Source organism: Ursus arctos, unplaced genomic scaffold, assembly GCF_023065955.2.
Source record: "Ursus arctos isolate Adak ecotype North America unplaced genomic scaffold, UrsArc2.0 scaffold_8, whole genome shotgun sequence".
NCBI classification, from domain to species: Eukaryota; Metazoa; Chordata; class Mammalia; order Carnivora; family Ursidae; genus Ursus; species Ursus arctos.
In genome coordinates this window covers 35,687,786-35,703,426 of record NW_026623100.1, presented here as the reverse complement: position 1 = coordinate 35,703,426, position 15,641 = coordinate 35,687,786, and the positions used below count along the sequence as shown (strand labels likewise).

The 15,641-nt window shown below is 45.5% G+C and overlaps 1 protein-coding gene across 1 annotated transcript in view; it reads left to right on the top strand.

Moving 5' to 3' along the window:
- ADD2 (adducin 2) overlaps window positions 1–15,641 on the top strand; it is a 44,271-nt gene that overhangs the window by 2,597 nt on the left and 26,033 nt on the right. The window contains exons 2-5 of the mRNA XM_057308993.1: window positions 2,973–3,189; window positions 4,946–5,084; window positions 12,552–12,703; window positions 13,124–13,204. Coding sequence (XP_057164976.1) covers window positions 3,007–3,189; window positions 4,946–5,084; window positions 12,552–12,703; window positions 13,124–13,204 — 555 coding nt within the window. The 5' untranslated portion in view covers window positions 2,973–3,006. The remainder of the gene's footprint in view (window positions 1–2,972; window positions 3,190–4,945; window positions 5,085–12,551; window positions 12,704–13,123; window positions 13,205–15,641) is intronic.

Below are 15,641 nucleotides of genomic sequence, written 5' to 3'. Positions count from 1 at the left end.
CCATTGGGAGGTTGCTTGTTTTGTTTTTAAAATAACATCAAAGATCGGGGCTACAAAAGTGCTAAAGAGAATTAAAACAGAAGGAGCAGTGCCTCTGGAAAAATGTCTACAGCACTGTCTGCCCAGGAGAGTCTGGGTGGTGACTGCATGTCTGCACAGCTCTGATGTACTCCCATTGTCTTTACCCTTGCAATCCCTTATAATTGCTTATTATTGCAGGGATGAGGCTGTCTGAAAGCATGGTGGAGGTGAAGTATTCTTAACTTGCTCCACACATGTGGGATTGACTTGAACCTACAAGGCAAATGTCAGTAGGTCATGTGTGTTCTTTGCAGCTGCCCATATGGCATTTGTCTTGAGGGAGAGGCCCCAGAGATGGGGAGACAAGGATGCAGGAAGAAGGTCTCTTGCTCCAGGAAACCCAGATCCTCCATCCTTCTGCATTTTCTACACAAATCTGTTTCTCTCCATATAGTGTAGAGCTAGAAGGGGCCCAGAGTTTATTCCGTTCATTCCCTCATTTAGAGATGGGCAAAACAAGACCCAAAGAGGGAAATTACTACTTGCCCAAGCCCACAAAGCTAGAGAATGACAGAGTGAGGATGACACTGTAGATTCTGACTTCAAGAGCAGAGCTAATTCCACTGGAAGCATCCCTGATGGACTCAATCACTCTTTCTCCACTTATGAAGAATCTGGTTTGAATGCTACTAAGGACAACTTCAGCCATTCTGGCAACCTGCCAAATCTATTTCAAATCTTTCTTTAGAGAATTTTTTTTTTTGCTTTTGGGGTGTTTTGGCTGCCACTTCCAGAAGATGCCTCCTCCATACTCTGTCACTCACAGGCAAATATTTCACCTACAGATGCTGGTTGGGGGAGATCTGGGCATTCATAAGGAAATGATTAATTCGTGAAAGAATGAAGATGAGATGTCATGGTTTGGCAAACTTGCAAAAGCAGGTTGTGGTGGCATTTGGAGCACTTCTGCTGTCCCAGGTCAAGTGTATGGTGGCTGGTGGTGACTGGAGTTGGAGGATGGGGCCTGGACAGCCATGGGAAGGGGCACATGGCAATAGTGTTAGATGATGAGGTTTGTGCCATCTTTGGCTGGCTTGCTAAATGGCCAACATCTGGAATGGATGCCTTCCATTACATGGTACAACTATTAACATCTAGCCAGTGGTATTTTAACTCAGACTACCTATTGGAATCACCCAGGGAGCTTTCAAAAATCCTGATGTCCATGTCCCACTCCAGACTAATAACATTAAAATCCCTGATATCAGTATTTTAAAGTTCCCCAGTGGATTCCAACATCCACCCAAGTTTAAGAACCACTGCTCCAGAACAAGGGTTCAGGCTATCAGCTGAGGGACTCAGTATGTGTGCTCTCCCTTGAATTTGCTATTTGCTCTTCCCCATAAGGGGAAAAAATAGGAAGGAAGGGAAGAAAGGGAGGAAAGGGAGGGAGGGAAAGCAGGGAGGGGGAAGAAAGGGAGGAAGGGAAGGGCAAGGAAGAAAAGGAGAGGGCAAGCAGGGAGGGAAGGAAGGAAAGAAGGTAGGTAGGTAGGAAGGAAAAATGAAAGAAGAGGGAAAGGAAGGATCATCTGAGTGTTCTGGGCTAATGGGGTAGATTCCCGCTTCTCCCATTACCTAGTGCTTCACCCACCTGCCCCACTCAGAGGAACTGTAAGGTGGAGGGTAGAATCCCAACAGAAGATGAAAGAAGAGGTCAAAGACAGCTCACCGACAACAAGACTATGCTTTACTGGCTGCCAGCAAGGCCTCCTGCAAAACCAACTGCTAGCTGTAAGGAAGGTCAAGGTTCGGGCTAACAGAATGGGCCAAGGGGGAAGAGCAGATGAGGAGGAGGAGGCAGGAGTGCTCTAAGAGAACAAGAGAGCATTCCTCCTCCTCGTGGAATGCAGATGTGAGCTCACAGAGGTAAAGCGAGGGAGGGCAGGTTAAAGATGAAAGCCAGGTGTCCCGATCCCCTGTAATGCCCTTTTGCTGGCATCGCTCCACTTGTGTTCAAAAGCTAATTCTTGGGGCGCCTGGGTGGCGCAGTCGTTAAGTGTCTGCCTTCGGCTCAGGGCTTGATCCCAGCGTTCTGGGATCGAGCCCCACGTCAGGCTCCTCCACTAGGAGCCTGCTTCTTCCTCTCCCACTCCCCCTGCTTGTGTTCCCTCTCTCGCTGGCTGTCTCTGTCAAATAAATAAATAAAAAATCTTAAAAAAAAAAAAAAAGCTAATTCTTATTCAGTCAAGGCACTTGCCTTCCTTTGCTGAGAAGGGGATCACACAGCAGGGAGAAAGCTAGCACTCTGTAAGGCTGCCCTGGGCACTGAAGGGGCAGAATGCAGATTTGAAGGCCCAGTGGTGCTGACACACAAAAGCCGACTGGTGTGGCCAAAGCCCCACAGCTGGGAGGTGGAGGCTGGAGCTGCAGCCTGCTTCTTGAGGAGGGCGCCAATACAGTAAGAGAAGACCTTCCTTCGTTCACCATCAGGCCTTGGGGCGGGGGGAGCATGCTTGAATAGAAAAATAGGGGTCCCAGCCCAACTCTGCGAAGGCTGACCTAGTCCTCATTCCAGAGATCAGGTCTAGATATACTACTTTAGCAAGTACTAATACCCAATACATAGCTTTACACTAGGTAGGTATGATCACAGAAATGCTCCCAAAGGTATGCAGGTCATGCTCACGCCGGAGGAGCTGTCCCCTTCCACCCCGGTGTGGCCGGTGAGTCAGGGAAGGGTGGGGGACCCCTGGGCGTGTGCCAGATTTTCACTAGGTCCGATGATGTGTTAGCGCCCCCTATCGATGGGCAGCTGCCGCCGCCCTGCGCTTGAACCGCTCGGCTTACACCCTCCAGGGAATTGCCGCCTCCGGCGTGAATCTAACGAATCCAGCTCCTCTGCTTTAGGAAACCGTACTCGGACTGGGAGCTCCCTCTTCCCTTCTCTCTAGTCTTCCAGGAGCGAATCAGAAGCCCACCAGGACAATGAGTGAAGACACTGTGCCCGAGGCTGCGTCCCCGCCGCCCCCGCAGGGGCAGCAGTATCTGGACCGCTTTTCTGAGGACGACCCCGAGTACCTGCGCCTTCGCAGCCGCGCGGCGGACCTGCGGCAGGACTTCAACCTGATGGAGCAGAAGAAGCGCGTCACCATGATCCTGGAGAGCCCCGTGAGTGGGGTCCGCCCCAGGCGCACGGGAGAGGAGGAGGAGGGAGGCAAGGAGGGAGGCAAGGAGGGAGGGGAGCAGGCAGCGCCGCGGATTCATCTGGCTGAATCTGAAAGATAAATAACTCCTCTTCCGCTTGCTCAGTGTTGTAGCAATTTTAAGCCCGCTGAGCAAGACAGGCCTGGCCCTGTGGGTGTTTCATTCTCTCCTCGGACACTGGTAGAGGGCAAAAACCTGGTTTATGTGCAGGTGGTTTTGCTTGTTACTGGGAGGGGGTGGGTCTGAGAGACAGGAGCCCTGCCTCAGTTTCCAGGCTTCCCCAAAAGTTGCAGCAATGAACTAACAGGGATATTCGTGTAAACCGGAGGCCAGCAGGGAGCGCCACGTGGAAGGCTTGGGGCCCCCATTTTTGAACACCACAAAGAACTCACTGTTGGGGCAATAAGATTGGCATGCATGGGGCAGAGGTGAAGAGGGTCTGGAAGCCCCAGGAGGTGGCCAGAGTGAAGGATACAGGGGGCTATGGGGCAGGGAAGGGAGGGCAGGTCATGTTCACCCTACCATGGCCCCAGACTTGAAGTCAGTTGGTACCTGCATGGCATGGAGACAGAGCTCATCCTTGAGGCAAGTGGTGCATTGAGAAGAACAAAGCATGGGCCTAATGGACTACTGAAGTAGGAGGGTGATGTAGGCGCTGGATGAGGAGAGGAAGAGCAGTGTGGAAGGAGACAGTGGGAGTGTGAGGGCAGTAGAGCTGGGGGTCCTCAGTAAACAGTACATGATCCTAGGGGCTGGGAAGCTCAGGATGGAGCTGGCATCTCCAGGTGCCTGCCAGGATGGGCTCTGCCTCAGTCCCCACTGGGCTTTGGAGAGACAAGATATGTAGGCAGGCTGTGTGTGACCCTGGTTGAGAGCACACAATAAAAGCTCAGGCTTCACAGAGGAGCACTGAGGTAATGGGCCTGAAGTCTTGGTGACAGGTGACGCTGTGTGAGGAGTCGGAGGAATATGGCAGGTACTAAAAGCTTTGGGATGATGGAAAAACTCTAGTGGGGGACTAGGAGAGATGAGAGGTGTGATAGAAGTGGCAGAGTTAGTACCAACCCAAGTTTCGGGGCATGGATGGATAGGACTCTATTCTCAGGCAAGAAATGGGACAAAAGGAGTTCATGTTTCTTCTGTCCTTTTATAGATTGACCAACACAGGAGGGGCGCCCTGTTTCCTCTGAGTGTTTCCTGCTGCCATCTGGTGGACAGGCATGCCTTATTTATGGTCTGAAAAGCCAGGCTTAGAGTAGTACTGATTCCTTCAGTATGAGGAAACTGAGGTCCAGAAGAGCCACAGGCATGGCTGATGAACAGGGAGGGTGGCACACGTTTTCGTTCAGTTCTGCTTTTTAAAATGTCTCTTAATTACTAAAGTGAAACACTGCCATGTCTGATGGCCAGAGGTGGGGGGGGGGGTTGGAAGTGGGAGGGACATTTTGAATATCGCTTAGACCCAGGAAGGACCTGGAATCTGGATTACTACCCATAGGACAAAGGGAACACAATAGGGGACATCTTCCCAAACAGCAGTTTGGGGGGGGGGGGCTCCTGAGGTCCCAGTGGAATTCCCAATGTCCTCTGAGGCCCAGGGATCCCATGTGTGGCCCTGGCCTAGTTGACCCAGGGGATCGGAGTGGGCTCTTGGAAGAGAGGTTCTCAGTCTCCCACATGAGACCCACGGAGGGGACCAGCACCTTGGGGCCTGCTTCAGTCTTTCAGGGAGGAGCTGGAAGGCCTCATCCAGGAGCAGATGAAGAAGGGGAACAACTCCTCCAACATCTGGGCCCTGCGGCAGATCGCGGACTTCATGGCCAGCACCTCCCACGCAGTCTTCCCAACATCTTCCATGAGTACGTGGGGAGCTGGGGAGCTGCCAGGAGCAGAGGTGGAGGAAGTGAGGTGGGGAAGAGAGGGTTGGTTGCCAGGCTACGGAGAGTGGTGCAGCTGAGTTAGCCGACCTGGGGGAACAGCCAAAGAGGTACCTGGCTCTGCTTCTGAGGCTACTGGATTTAAAGACCCACAGGAGAATTGTTCCTGGTGCCCAGAAATAGAAGGGGGATGGTGACTTACGGGAAAACCTCCTTCTGGTTCTGCTGGAGGAGGGGACAGGATGACATGGTGTCATTGTTCTGAGAGGCAGGGCAGCCTCTATGTGACTTCTCCATCCCTTCATAAGTGGATTAGCATGAAGGGAGGAGCTTTGCAACTCCAAGTGTCTTCATGGCCTCTGCCTGAGGACCCAGGAGTGGAGAGTGCAGATTCTGCTCCCTGTTATTCTAGCTGCCGATATAAAACTGAAGAAAACTCATGTGCTAGCAGTAGCCCCTGACTTAGGCTGCTCTTTTCTCAAACCCCTGGAGCCACTCCCTTGCAGATGGAGTGGCAGGGATGGGAGGAGGCCACTGAAGCCAGTGTCTTGGTGCCCCCTGGACAGACCAACCTGACTCCATAGACAAGGACCACAGGCAGCCAGGGCTGGGCATGAAACCCTCTTCCTGGGTTCTGAAGTTCTGCCCACAACCTGGAAGAAATGAACATCAAAAAATACTTTCCCTCAGGTGCCTGGGTGGCTCAGTCGGTTGAGCTTCTGCCTTTGGCTCAGGTCATGATCCCAGGGTCCTGGGATCGAGTCCCACATCAGGCTCCCTGCTCAGTGGGGAGCCTGCTTCTCCCTCTCCTCCCTGCTCATGCTCTCTCCCTCTGTCATTATCTCTGTCTCTTTCAAATAAATAAATAAAATCTTTAAAAAAATACTTTTCTCCAACAGCATAAATACAGGATTATGATGAAAAATTAGGAAAATAATCAAGAAAGGGAAATTAAAATCAGTGTACTGTGTGCTTACAACCAAGAATTGACTATTTTCAATATTTTGGTGTGTATCCTTCCAGCCTTTTTCTCTTAACATATATAAATTAAGAAAACAAAAATGGAATCACATTATACATGCAAGTTTGATAGCTTTAACATATCTTGACTAATTTTTCACATAATAAAACATGATTCTATAATATAACGTTTGGTGAAAGTATGCTATTCTGTGGCATGATTGAATATGCCATAGCTTATTTTTAGACTGTTTCCCATTTTTGGACTTTCAGGTTGTTTATAACTTTTTGCTCTTGTGAACAACAGTGCCATAAATCCTTTCATTTATTCTATCACTATATTCTAAAGACAAATTACTGGAATTAGAATTGCTGCTTTAAAGTATTTGCGTGTTTTAAAGACATTAATGCGTAATGCCAAATTACCCTGGACAAAGACGGAACCAATTTATGTTCCCACCAGAAAAGCAAGAGAGGGCTCTTTTCCTCCACCTTGATCTGTAGTATGTATTATACCATTCGTTTCATCCTCCTAATTTGATAGGTGATAAATAGTACTTTATTTGTGTTTTAATGTGAATTTATTTGATCACTAATGACGTTGGATATATTTTCATATACATGTTGGGATGATTTTCTTTTTGTAGTAAATTGCCTATCACATTCCTTGCCAATTTTCCTACTCACATATTCTTTTCTTACAGATTTTCAAATCTTTTAAGGTGGGGCTATTTCCCTTTTATCTGTCAAGTATATTGCAATTTTTTTTCCAGTTTCTCCATTGCCTTTTTTGTTAATGATGTTTTTGTCTTGTAGAACTCTTTAATTTCTATGCAATTGAATACATTGTTACTTTCCTTTGTGTGTTCCTCTTTTGATTGCACACTCAGAAACACCTTGCCCATGTTTGATCATCCCATGGGACAAATACCCTTAATTATTTCTAAAAATAAGAATTATGGGGCGCCTGGGTGGCACAGCGGTTAAGCCTCTGCCTTTGGCTCAGGGTGTGATCCCGGCGTTATGGGATCGAGCCCCACATCAGGCTCCTCTGCTATGAGCCTGCTTCTTCCTCTCCCACTCCCCCTGCTTGTGTTCCCTCTCTCGCTGGCTGTCTCTCTCTCTGTTGAATAAATAAATAAAATCTTAAAAAAAAAATAAATAAATAAATAAAAAATAAAAAAATAAAAATAAGAATTATTTTGTCAAGCCCCCCCCCATTATACCTCAAAAATTCCCTTTTGGGATGTTGATTGGGATTATATTAAATAAATAGATTAATTGGTGGAGAATTTATAAATTTGTAATTTTATATTAGAATATAAGTTTCATGGGGGAAAAGATATTTGTATGTTTTGTTCACTGATGTATCCTAGAATAGTGTGTTGGACTTAGAAAAATAGCTGGCACAGTGTAGGTGTTTTAAAAATATTTGCACAAATTTTTTTTTCATTTTTTTAATAATTTTTTTATATTATGTTAGTCACCATACAGTACATCCCTAGTTTTTGATGTAAAGTTCCATGATTCATTACTTGCATATAACACCCAGTGCACCATGCAATACGTGCCCTCCTTACTACCCATCACCAGTCTATCCCATTCCCCCACCCCCCTCCCCTCTGAAGCCCTCAGTTTGTTTCCCAGAGTCCATAGTCTCTCATGGTTCATTCCCTCTTCTGTTTACCACCCCCCTTCTTCTTCCCTTTCTTCGCCTACCGATCTTCCTACTTCTTATGTTCCATAGATGAGTGAAACCATATGAGAATTGTCTTTCTCTGCTTGACTTATTTCGCTTAGCATTATCTCCTCCAGTCCCGTCCATGTTGCTGCAAATGTTGAGAAATCGTTCTTTTTGTTGGCTGAACAAATGAATTTTAAGGCTTTTCGGAAATGATGTATGTCTTCTATTTATTTACTTTTTTTTTTAATGTCCATGAGAGAAGGTTAGTAGTTATTTTCTTATAGTCCCTACTAATTTCTTGTTAAGTTTTTCCTGGAAATTTTATATAACTTTGATATTTTAAATTATTTTTTTCCTCCATTCAATTTTCTTTCTGGTTATAGCTGTCATCCAGGGAAAGTAGCTTCTTATTGAACTCTTAAATTCTTACAGCTTCTCAGTTAATTCTCTTGGGTTTTGTATATAGAAAAATCACATAACCTGGAAATAATGGTCATTTTTAATCCTTCATTCCAAAATTTACCCTTTGGTTTCTTTTTCCAGTTTTCTCACATCCATTAGAACCCTCAGAAAAATGTTTAATAATAGATTAGAGAGTAATCATCCTTGTCTTGTATCTGACTTTAATAAAAATCCTTTACCACAAGAGTCTGAGTTCGTTACCATGTTGAGGAAGTATCTTTTTATTCTAGTTCAATATGGGTTCTTTTCAGAAATGGATGTTGAATTTTATAAAATGCATTTTGGGCATTTACTGATTTCTCTTTCTTTGAACTATTGATGCGATGAATTATATTAATAGATTTCTGAACATTGAATTCCTTTTTCATTCCTGAAATCAGTCATTCCTGCTCTTGATGTGTTCTTTTGAAAATACTCTTCTAAATTTGATTTGCTAGACTTTTATATAGAATTTGCATATTCATATATGAGATTGGTCAGAAATTCACTTTTTGAGCAGTCTTCATTTAGTATTGGTTTTAAGGCTATAATTTCGTAAGATGAATCAGGTGATCCCCATCCTTTTCTTTGTCCTGATGGCATTTACATAAGATAGGAAGTCTCTCTTCCTTGGAGGTTTATTACTTACTTGTAAAGCCATGCAGATCTGGAACATTTTTTATAACATTATTTTTCTCAGTTTCATCTAGGGTTTTAAAAAAAAATTATTTTGCTGCTTCTTGAGTAAATTTTGAACATATGTTTTAAATAAATAATCCATTTCGTGGAGGTTTTTAAAATTATTAGAGTGATTTGCAATATTATTTCTATCATTTGAACTTCCTGCTGTGAGTGAGCTGACATCCCATTCTCATTCCTGGTGTTGTGTAATCCCGCTTTCTTTTATGGCCAGTGTAGATGTTGGTTTATTCATACATCTTCTCACAAGAGCCAGTTCTTGGATTTCTATATAGTTCTACTAATTTTCTAGTTTCCGAATGCATAGATCTTGTTTTTCTATTCACTAATACTTTTCCATAACTTTTCTTTGGTTTGTTTTGTTATTTTTATGTTTTCTAGAGTAGAATAAAATGGATGCTTTATTTTCATATTTAATTCAATAACAAAGACATTTTAGGCTATGAATTTTTTTTCTCTGTAAGTTTCGTCTTATCCCATGCATTTGGATATAATATTTCCTTTATTGTTAATTTCTAGATAGTTTTGGGTTGCTGTTTTGATTTTATTTTTATTCTAAGAGCTGTCTGGGAGTGTGTTTTCTCATTTCCAAGTGGTTGAATGTGTATTATTTTAAGGGTTTGTTTATAACATCTGGTTTGATTGCATTGTTTTTGGAAAACGTGGCCTATTTATCTATGTTGGGGATTTATTGAGATTGTCTCTGTGGCCTAATAATATCATTTTTGAATGATATATAGGTATAGACTCTATCTCCAGGGCATAGTATTTAATCTGTATCTTCATTTTTTTTTATTTTGTAAAAAATGAGCGTTGTGTTGTCTTCCACTGTATATTTAATTAGTGTTCATTTTTCTTCATATTTCTGGTAGCTCTTGCTTTGTATCTTGATGAGATGTTATTCAAAGCATAAATGTCCTTTATGGCTATAGCTTCATGACGGATTATATGTTTAATTCATGTAAAATGACCGCTACAGAGGCCCTCCCAGCCATGCCCCCTCCTGTCTGGCTTTGTCTAGGGGGGCGTATGCTTTTGCTCTGCCTCCCTTCTTGTTACCAAGGATGAATATTCCAGAGGAATAGGGCTTTCCCTGATTTCTACTTTGATGATATTATGACCTCATTTATTTTTTCTTTATATTTGGTGGGCATACTTTTGACGATTCTTTTCTTTTTACCTGCTTCACGTTACTTTATTTTAGTGTGGTTTGTTGGTAAACCTCTTACAGCATTGTCTTCTGGCATCTCTTGCTATGGCAGAGAAATCTGAACCAGCCGGGTTTTTTGTTCCTTTGTAGGTAACCAACATTTTTTTTGGTAGATGTTTGTGCATTTTTCCCTCTTATCCTTGTATTACAGAAATGTGCCAGGAAGCATATAATTGTAGGCTTTTTCTCTTTATGGACTTTCCCCTCTGGAATGTAGTAAATCCTTATAATTTATTTACACAGGTCTGTTTTTCAGTTCAGAAATTTTTTTCTGCTATGTCAGTGCTGATTGTTTGTACGCTGACTCTCTGGTCTTTGTCTCTCATAGCTATCCTATTCTTTCTCATCATTTTCATGTCTCTGTCCTTATACTTTTTCTTTTGAAAGAGAAACAGAGCCGACCAGCATTCCCACTGCCTCACCGACCAGCATCTGTCAGGAAGACAGTTGGATGCCTGAAAATCTGATTAGGGCATGTTCAGGGTATCTGAGTCTGGGAATGTGGAGAGGGGAAGTTCCAAGTGTCATGAGTTCAAGCGCAGTTGTTCTTTGTCCAGCTCCATTTGCCTTAGAATTTTGTGGTTGTTTTGTGTTTTTATTTTGGTTTCTTTCTTGCAATCATGTGTCCTTCAGTCTTAGCTTTCCTGGAGGTGGTTAGGGAGTTTTCATCTTTTTCTGTTTTCTTAGGTCCCTTGAGTAAGGCTTGGTTAGATCTGAGTCATAAACCTGGCGTTCAGTCATCTTAACTTTTGTGAGGCTGGTCAGAATAAGCATTCTTTCTCTTAAAATCCTGAGAGCAGAGGCTCTGGGATGCTCGTGGAGCCTTCTGGTCTCTTCTCCCACCCTGGGTCTGCTGGTAGGGTAATCCTTACAGCAAAGCTCCACAGAGTGGGGGAGGGGAGACACTGATAAAGGACACAAAGGAAGAGATGGCATGTTTTTAGACCTATTCTGTCCTCCTGGCCATCCCTGGGGATTTCCTACTTATTTGTAAGAGAAGGAATTAAAGAAATCTGGGTCTGAAGACCCTCTCCCAACAATAGCTCCCCCTGCCTGGCTTTGTCTCGGGAGGCTTATGCTTTTGCTATGCCTTCCTTCTTGCTGCGGGGGGTGAAGGAAAGAGGCTTGTCTGGGGAATGCACAAACAGGAGGACGGGATCCCAGACTGGTCAATTCCAATGAGAAATTGTTGACTTTGGAATTTCGTTGTTGTTCTTTTTGCCAGTTCAGCTGAGCCTTTGGACCACTTCTTTCTCTGTGAACTCTGGTTACTGGACACATGCCCCAGAGGTATCCCTCCTCTGGTGAGCACAGGTTTTTGGGGTGCATATTCCTGACGTGGGTGTTTCGAGGCTTCCTCTGCTTGCTGTATGTAGGCTCCACAGCACGTGGTCCACTTTGACCTTTGCAGACCCTCTCATCATTATAACTAATGGCGAACCTGATGCAGGACAGATATCGCACAGTGTAGTAGTGAGTTTATTGAGACAGTGGAAGCTGCTAAAGGGCATCTAACCCATTAAAGTTTTTAGCGGGATGCTGGGAGAGGCGGCATCAGGAGGCTCCCAGCCAGACATCATTTTAAGCCAGAACCCTTTCCTACTGATTCTTTTATTGGTTTCTAGACACTGACTAATCGGAAGTGCTGGGGCTCAGACACCCTCTCATGCCTTCCGGAGGCATGCAGGGAGCAGTTATCATTTTTAATGGGATAGACTGGACATCACCTCCTAACCCCTTATGTGCCCTGAAGATAAGACCGTCAAGCCCTCTAGGCCCATTTCCAAATCCCTTCCGTAACTCCCCAAATTCCCAGAAAGAACCATTAGTAACCAAGAGACTGCATATCCAGAGGGGAGCAGACATGGCCTGCCTGAAGCCTGAAGCCCTTCAGCTAGCCACACTGACTTCCGGAAGTTTATGACTTGTGGGAAGAAGTTGAGAAATTTACTTCCTGGCTGACTTGGCTTTCTGATTTGCCCTGTTTCCAAAGCAGAGGAAAAGTTATATTACATGGTATAGTTTAAAACAATAAACAGTAGCAGGTCTAATGATTAGTATCTACTTCATCAAAACTAGCTGATGAAGTATACCTATATTTCCACTCAGTAACTTATTCTTGCTTTTATTCAATGTCCATCTTTAGGATTTATTGTGAGCTTGGCATTCCAAGAATCCTTCATTCTGTGGTTTGAATTTTGCCATGATTTTTGACCAAAAGCAATGCCATTTTTATCTGAATAAGCAGAAGACCTTCTTGGGCACAACTATCCATTCTATGGATTTTCTCCCCCTGGATGAGGGTCAAAGAATATTTGATTCCTTGCCTGTGGAAGTCTCTTGTACAGTTGTAGTGCCACTGAGAATTTAGAGATGACTAGGGCAAGGAAAGAAGGGGGGCAGACAGCAGCCCTGACCCTGAGAGCTGCCCTGTCCCCACCCTGTTTCCCTGCAGACTTCTCCATGATGACACCCATCAATGACCTCCACACAGCTGACTCCTTGAACCTGGCCAAGGGGGAGCGGCTCATGCGGTGCAAGATCAGCAGCGTCTACCGTCTCCTAGACCTCTATGGCTGGGCCCAGCTGAGCGACACCTATGTCACGGTGAGCAGAGCATCTGGGAGTGGGGTGGGTACTGCATGTGACCCTGACAAAATCCCAAGGGAGAGCTCCTGCCCGTTGGCATGGCCATGCGCTGAGCCCTTCTAACATTTCTAACTACTGTGGTCACCTGAAATAGACAAGCTTCCCTGCGGCCACTTCCCTGCATAAGGAGCTAGGAACTCCTGGATCCTATTTCTAGGGCTACCCTTGATCACTGGGAGATTCCTCTTGTAGGTCCCTTGCCCCAGTTCCAAATAAAGGCCAGGTCCCCTTCATCTCTCGTGTGCTGGGCGGAGAGAAGGGTTCTTGAGAGTGAGTTTTAGGTGCAGTGGATTCAGGGGAAGAGGGGATTCAAGCAGAGTGTCCTTGGAAATGACCCTTCTGTCTCCTTGCCACTGAGAACGTGTGTCTTCCCTCTAGCTGAGAGTCAGCAAGGAGCAGGATCACTTCCTGATTAGCCCTAAGGGAGTTTCTTGCAGTGAAGTCACCGCATCCAGCCTGGTAAGTATAGTCCGGCATCTCACTGCCCATTGCTTATTGAAATGACAGCAGCCTACAGTGAAAGGTCATCTGCAGATTAGCTACTGCCATTCTGTCCCTTGTGGAGCTTGCAGTCTGGTGGGGAAGAGAAGACACATGGCCCCAAAGCAGAATACCAACCATGAGACCAAATATGAGGTGTAGGCAGCAAGTGCAGTAGGAGGGAGGAGGGGGAGGAGATGGGCCTGGGGTCTTCTGTGCTGGGATTGGACCCCAAAGTCTGGGAATGGGGAGGCCTTCCTGGATTGGGGAATATATTAGAACAACAGCCAGTGCTTTGTCTCAAAGCAGTGCAAGACTGGCCTAGTGCCGATGCCATTAAAAATAGCTCTGGGACCCCTTTTGGTTCTCTTGCTCCTTTTAGGTATAGTAGGAAGAAAATTCCAGAAGTTTGTCTTGATCAGGAAAGATTCCTGGGCAGGAGGAGGAAAGCAGTAGAAAGGGCTTTCTTACAATCAGAAGAGGCCCAGCGGTTCTTAGGTGCATGGGCTGCAGCTGCTGTGCTGTACATCTGAGGCCAGAGGGTGCCACCCCAGGGCCTCTGCCAGGCTTGAGACACAATCACGTGTTGAGACCAGGTATGCAGTTAAAGAGCCAGTGTACCAAGTCACAGAATATCTGGGCAGGGTAGGACCTTGAGGACTGCCAAGGCCACTTCACAGGCAGGAGAGGACGCTGGTGCCCAGGGAGGTAAGTGACTTGCACAGGGCCACCTAGATGCGGAGGCAGGAGAGACTGGACAGAGAGAACTGTGTCCTCAGCAGGAGGAGGACAGTTGACACAAAGCCAGGCACATGCCACATCCTGGTGCACGTGGGAGGGCAGCGAGGGGCCGTGTCTGGCTCACATATTCCGTGTCTGGAAGCGAGGCTGGGAAGGGGATAGGGACCAGCTGATAAATGGCACCAAAAGCATTGTGATGGTGCTTTGGCTTTACTCTTCTGGGCGAGCAGAGCCGCTGAAGCATTGTAAGCAGGTGAGAGATGCAGTCAGGTTTCCGTGTAGAAACTATACTCTGACAGCTGCGTGCTGGCGAACTGACATTAGCACCGCTGGTTGGTCCTAGGAAGGGGTGCTGCCTTGCATGGCGCACTGTCAGGCGCAGGGCAGCTCTGCGAGGCAGGCAGGGGCGGGGAGCGAGGCTGAAGCTACCATTGATAGAGAAGCGTCAGTGCCTCCTGTTAGCCAGGAGGGGGTGGTGGACATTTTTGCACTTGCACAGTGTCATTTGTGTCTATGCCTAAGCACGAGTAAGGAATAGTCTCTTGTCCCGCTGTGTCAGAGAAAGTGACCTTCTCTAATGGTGATGTTTATGCTAAGCAGGGAACACCACAGCCTTGCTGTGTGCGGGGCCAGCCAGAGCCATCAGCAGTGGTGCGTACGCACACACACACACACACACACACACTCACACACTCACACACAAGTGTGTGATTGTTAGCCATGATATCTACTAGCTCCTTGGCATCAAATGCAGATTATAAGTCCAGTGACTAGTTTCTACCTGTCCTTTAAGATCTAGCTTTTGGGTGATTGGTAAATGGGTGTTTATTACACTATTATCTTTACCTTTGTGTATGACGCTTAAAAATGCAAAATAAAGAGTGAAAAAACAAGAAAAAGGCTCAGCTTAGATGTTTCTTCCTTCCTCTGGGAAGGCTTCTCTGATCCCCCTCTTTCATTGGTATCAAATACTCCACCCATCTGCTTCTAGAGAATTCTGTGACTGATTCTCTTCTAGCACCTCCAGCCAAGGTGTGGTCTGTGCACCAGCAGCATGGGTATCACCTGGGAACTTGTCAGAAATGCAGACTCTTGGGTCCCATTCTTAGTCTACTGAATCAGAATCTGCTTTTTTTTTTAATTTAAATTTTAGTTAACATACAGTGCAATATTGGTTTTAGGAGTAGAATTCAGTGATTCATCACTTACATACAACGCTCAGTGCTTATCACAACAAGTGCCCTCCTTTATGCCCATCACACATCTACCCCTCCCCCACCCACCTCCTTCCATCAACCCGCAGTTTATTCTCTATTCTTAAGAATCCCTCTCTCCTTTCCCCCTTCCCATATTTCATCTGTTTTCTTTCTTAAATTCCACATATAAGTGAGATTATGTAGTATTTTTCTTTCTCTGACTTCTTTCATTTAGCATAATACACTCTAGCTCTATCCATGTCATTGCAAATGGCAAGATTTCATTCTTTTTGATGGCTAATATTCCTGTGTGTGTGTGTGTGTGTGTGTGTGTGTGTGTGTGTGTGTGTATACAACTGTTGGTGGCTCTGGCTGGCCCCACGCATAGTTAGTCTGTGGCGTTCACACACACACACACACACACACACACACACACACACACACACCCCTCCCATCTTTATCCATTCATTAGTCGATGG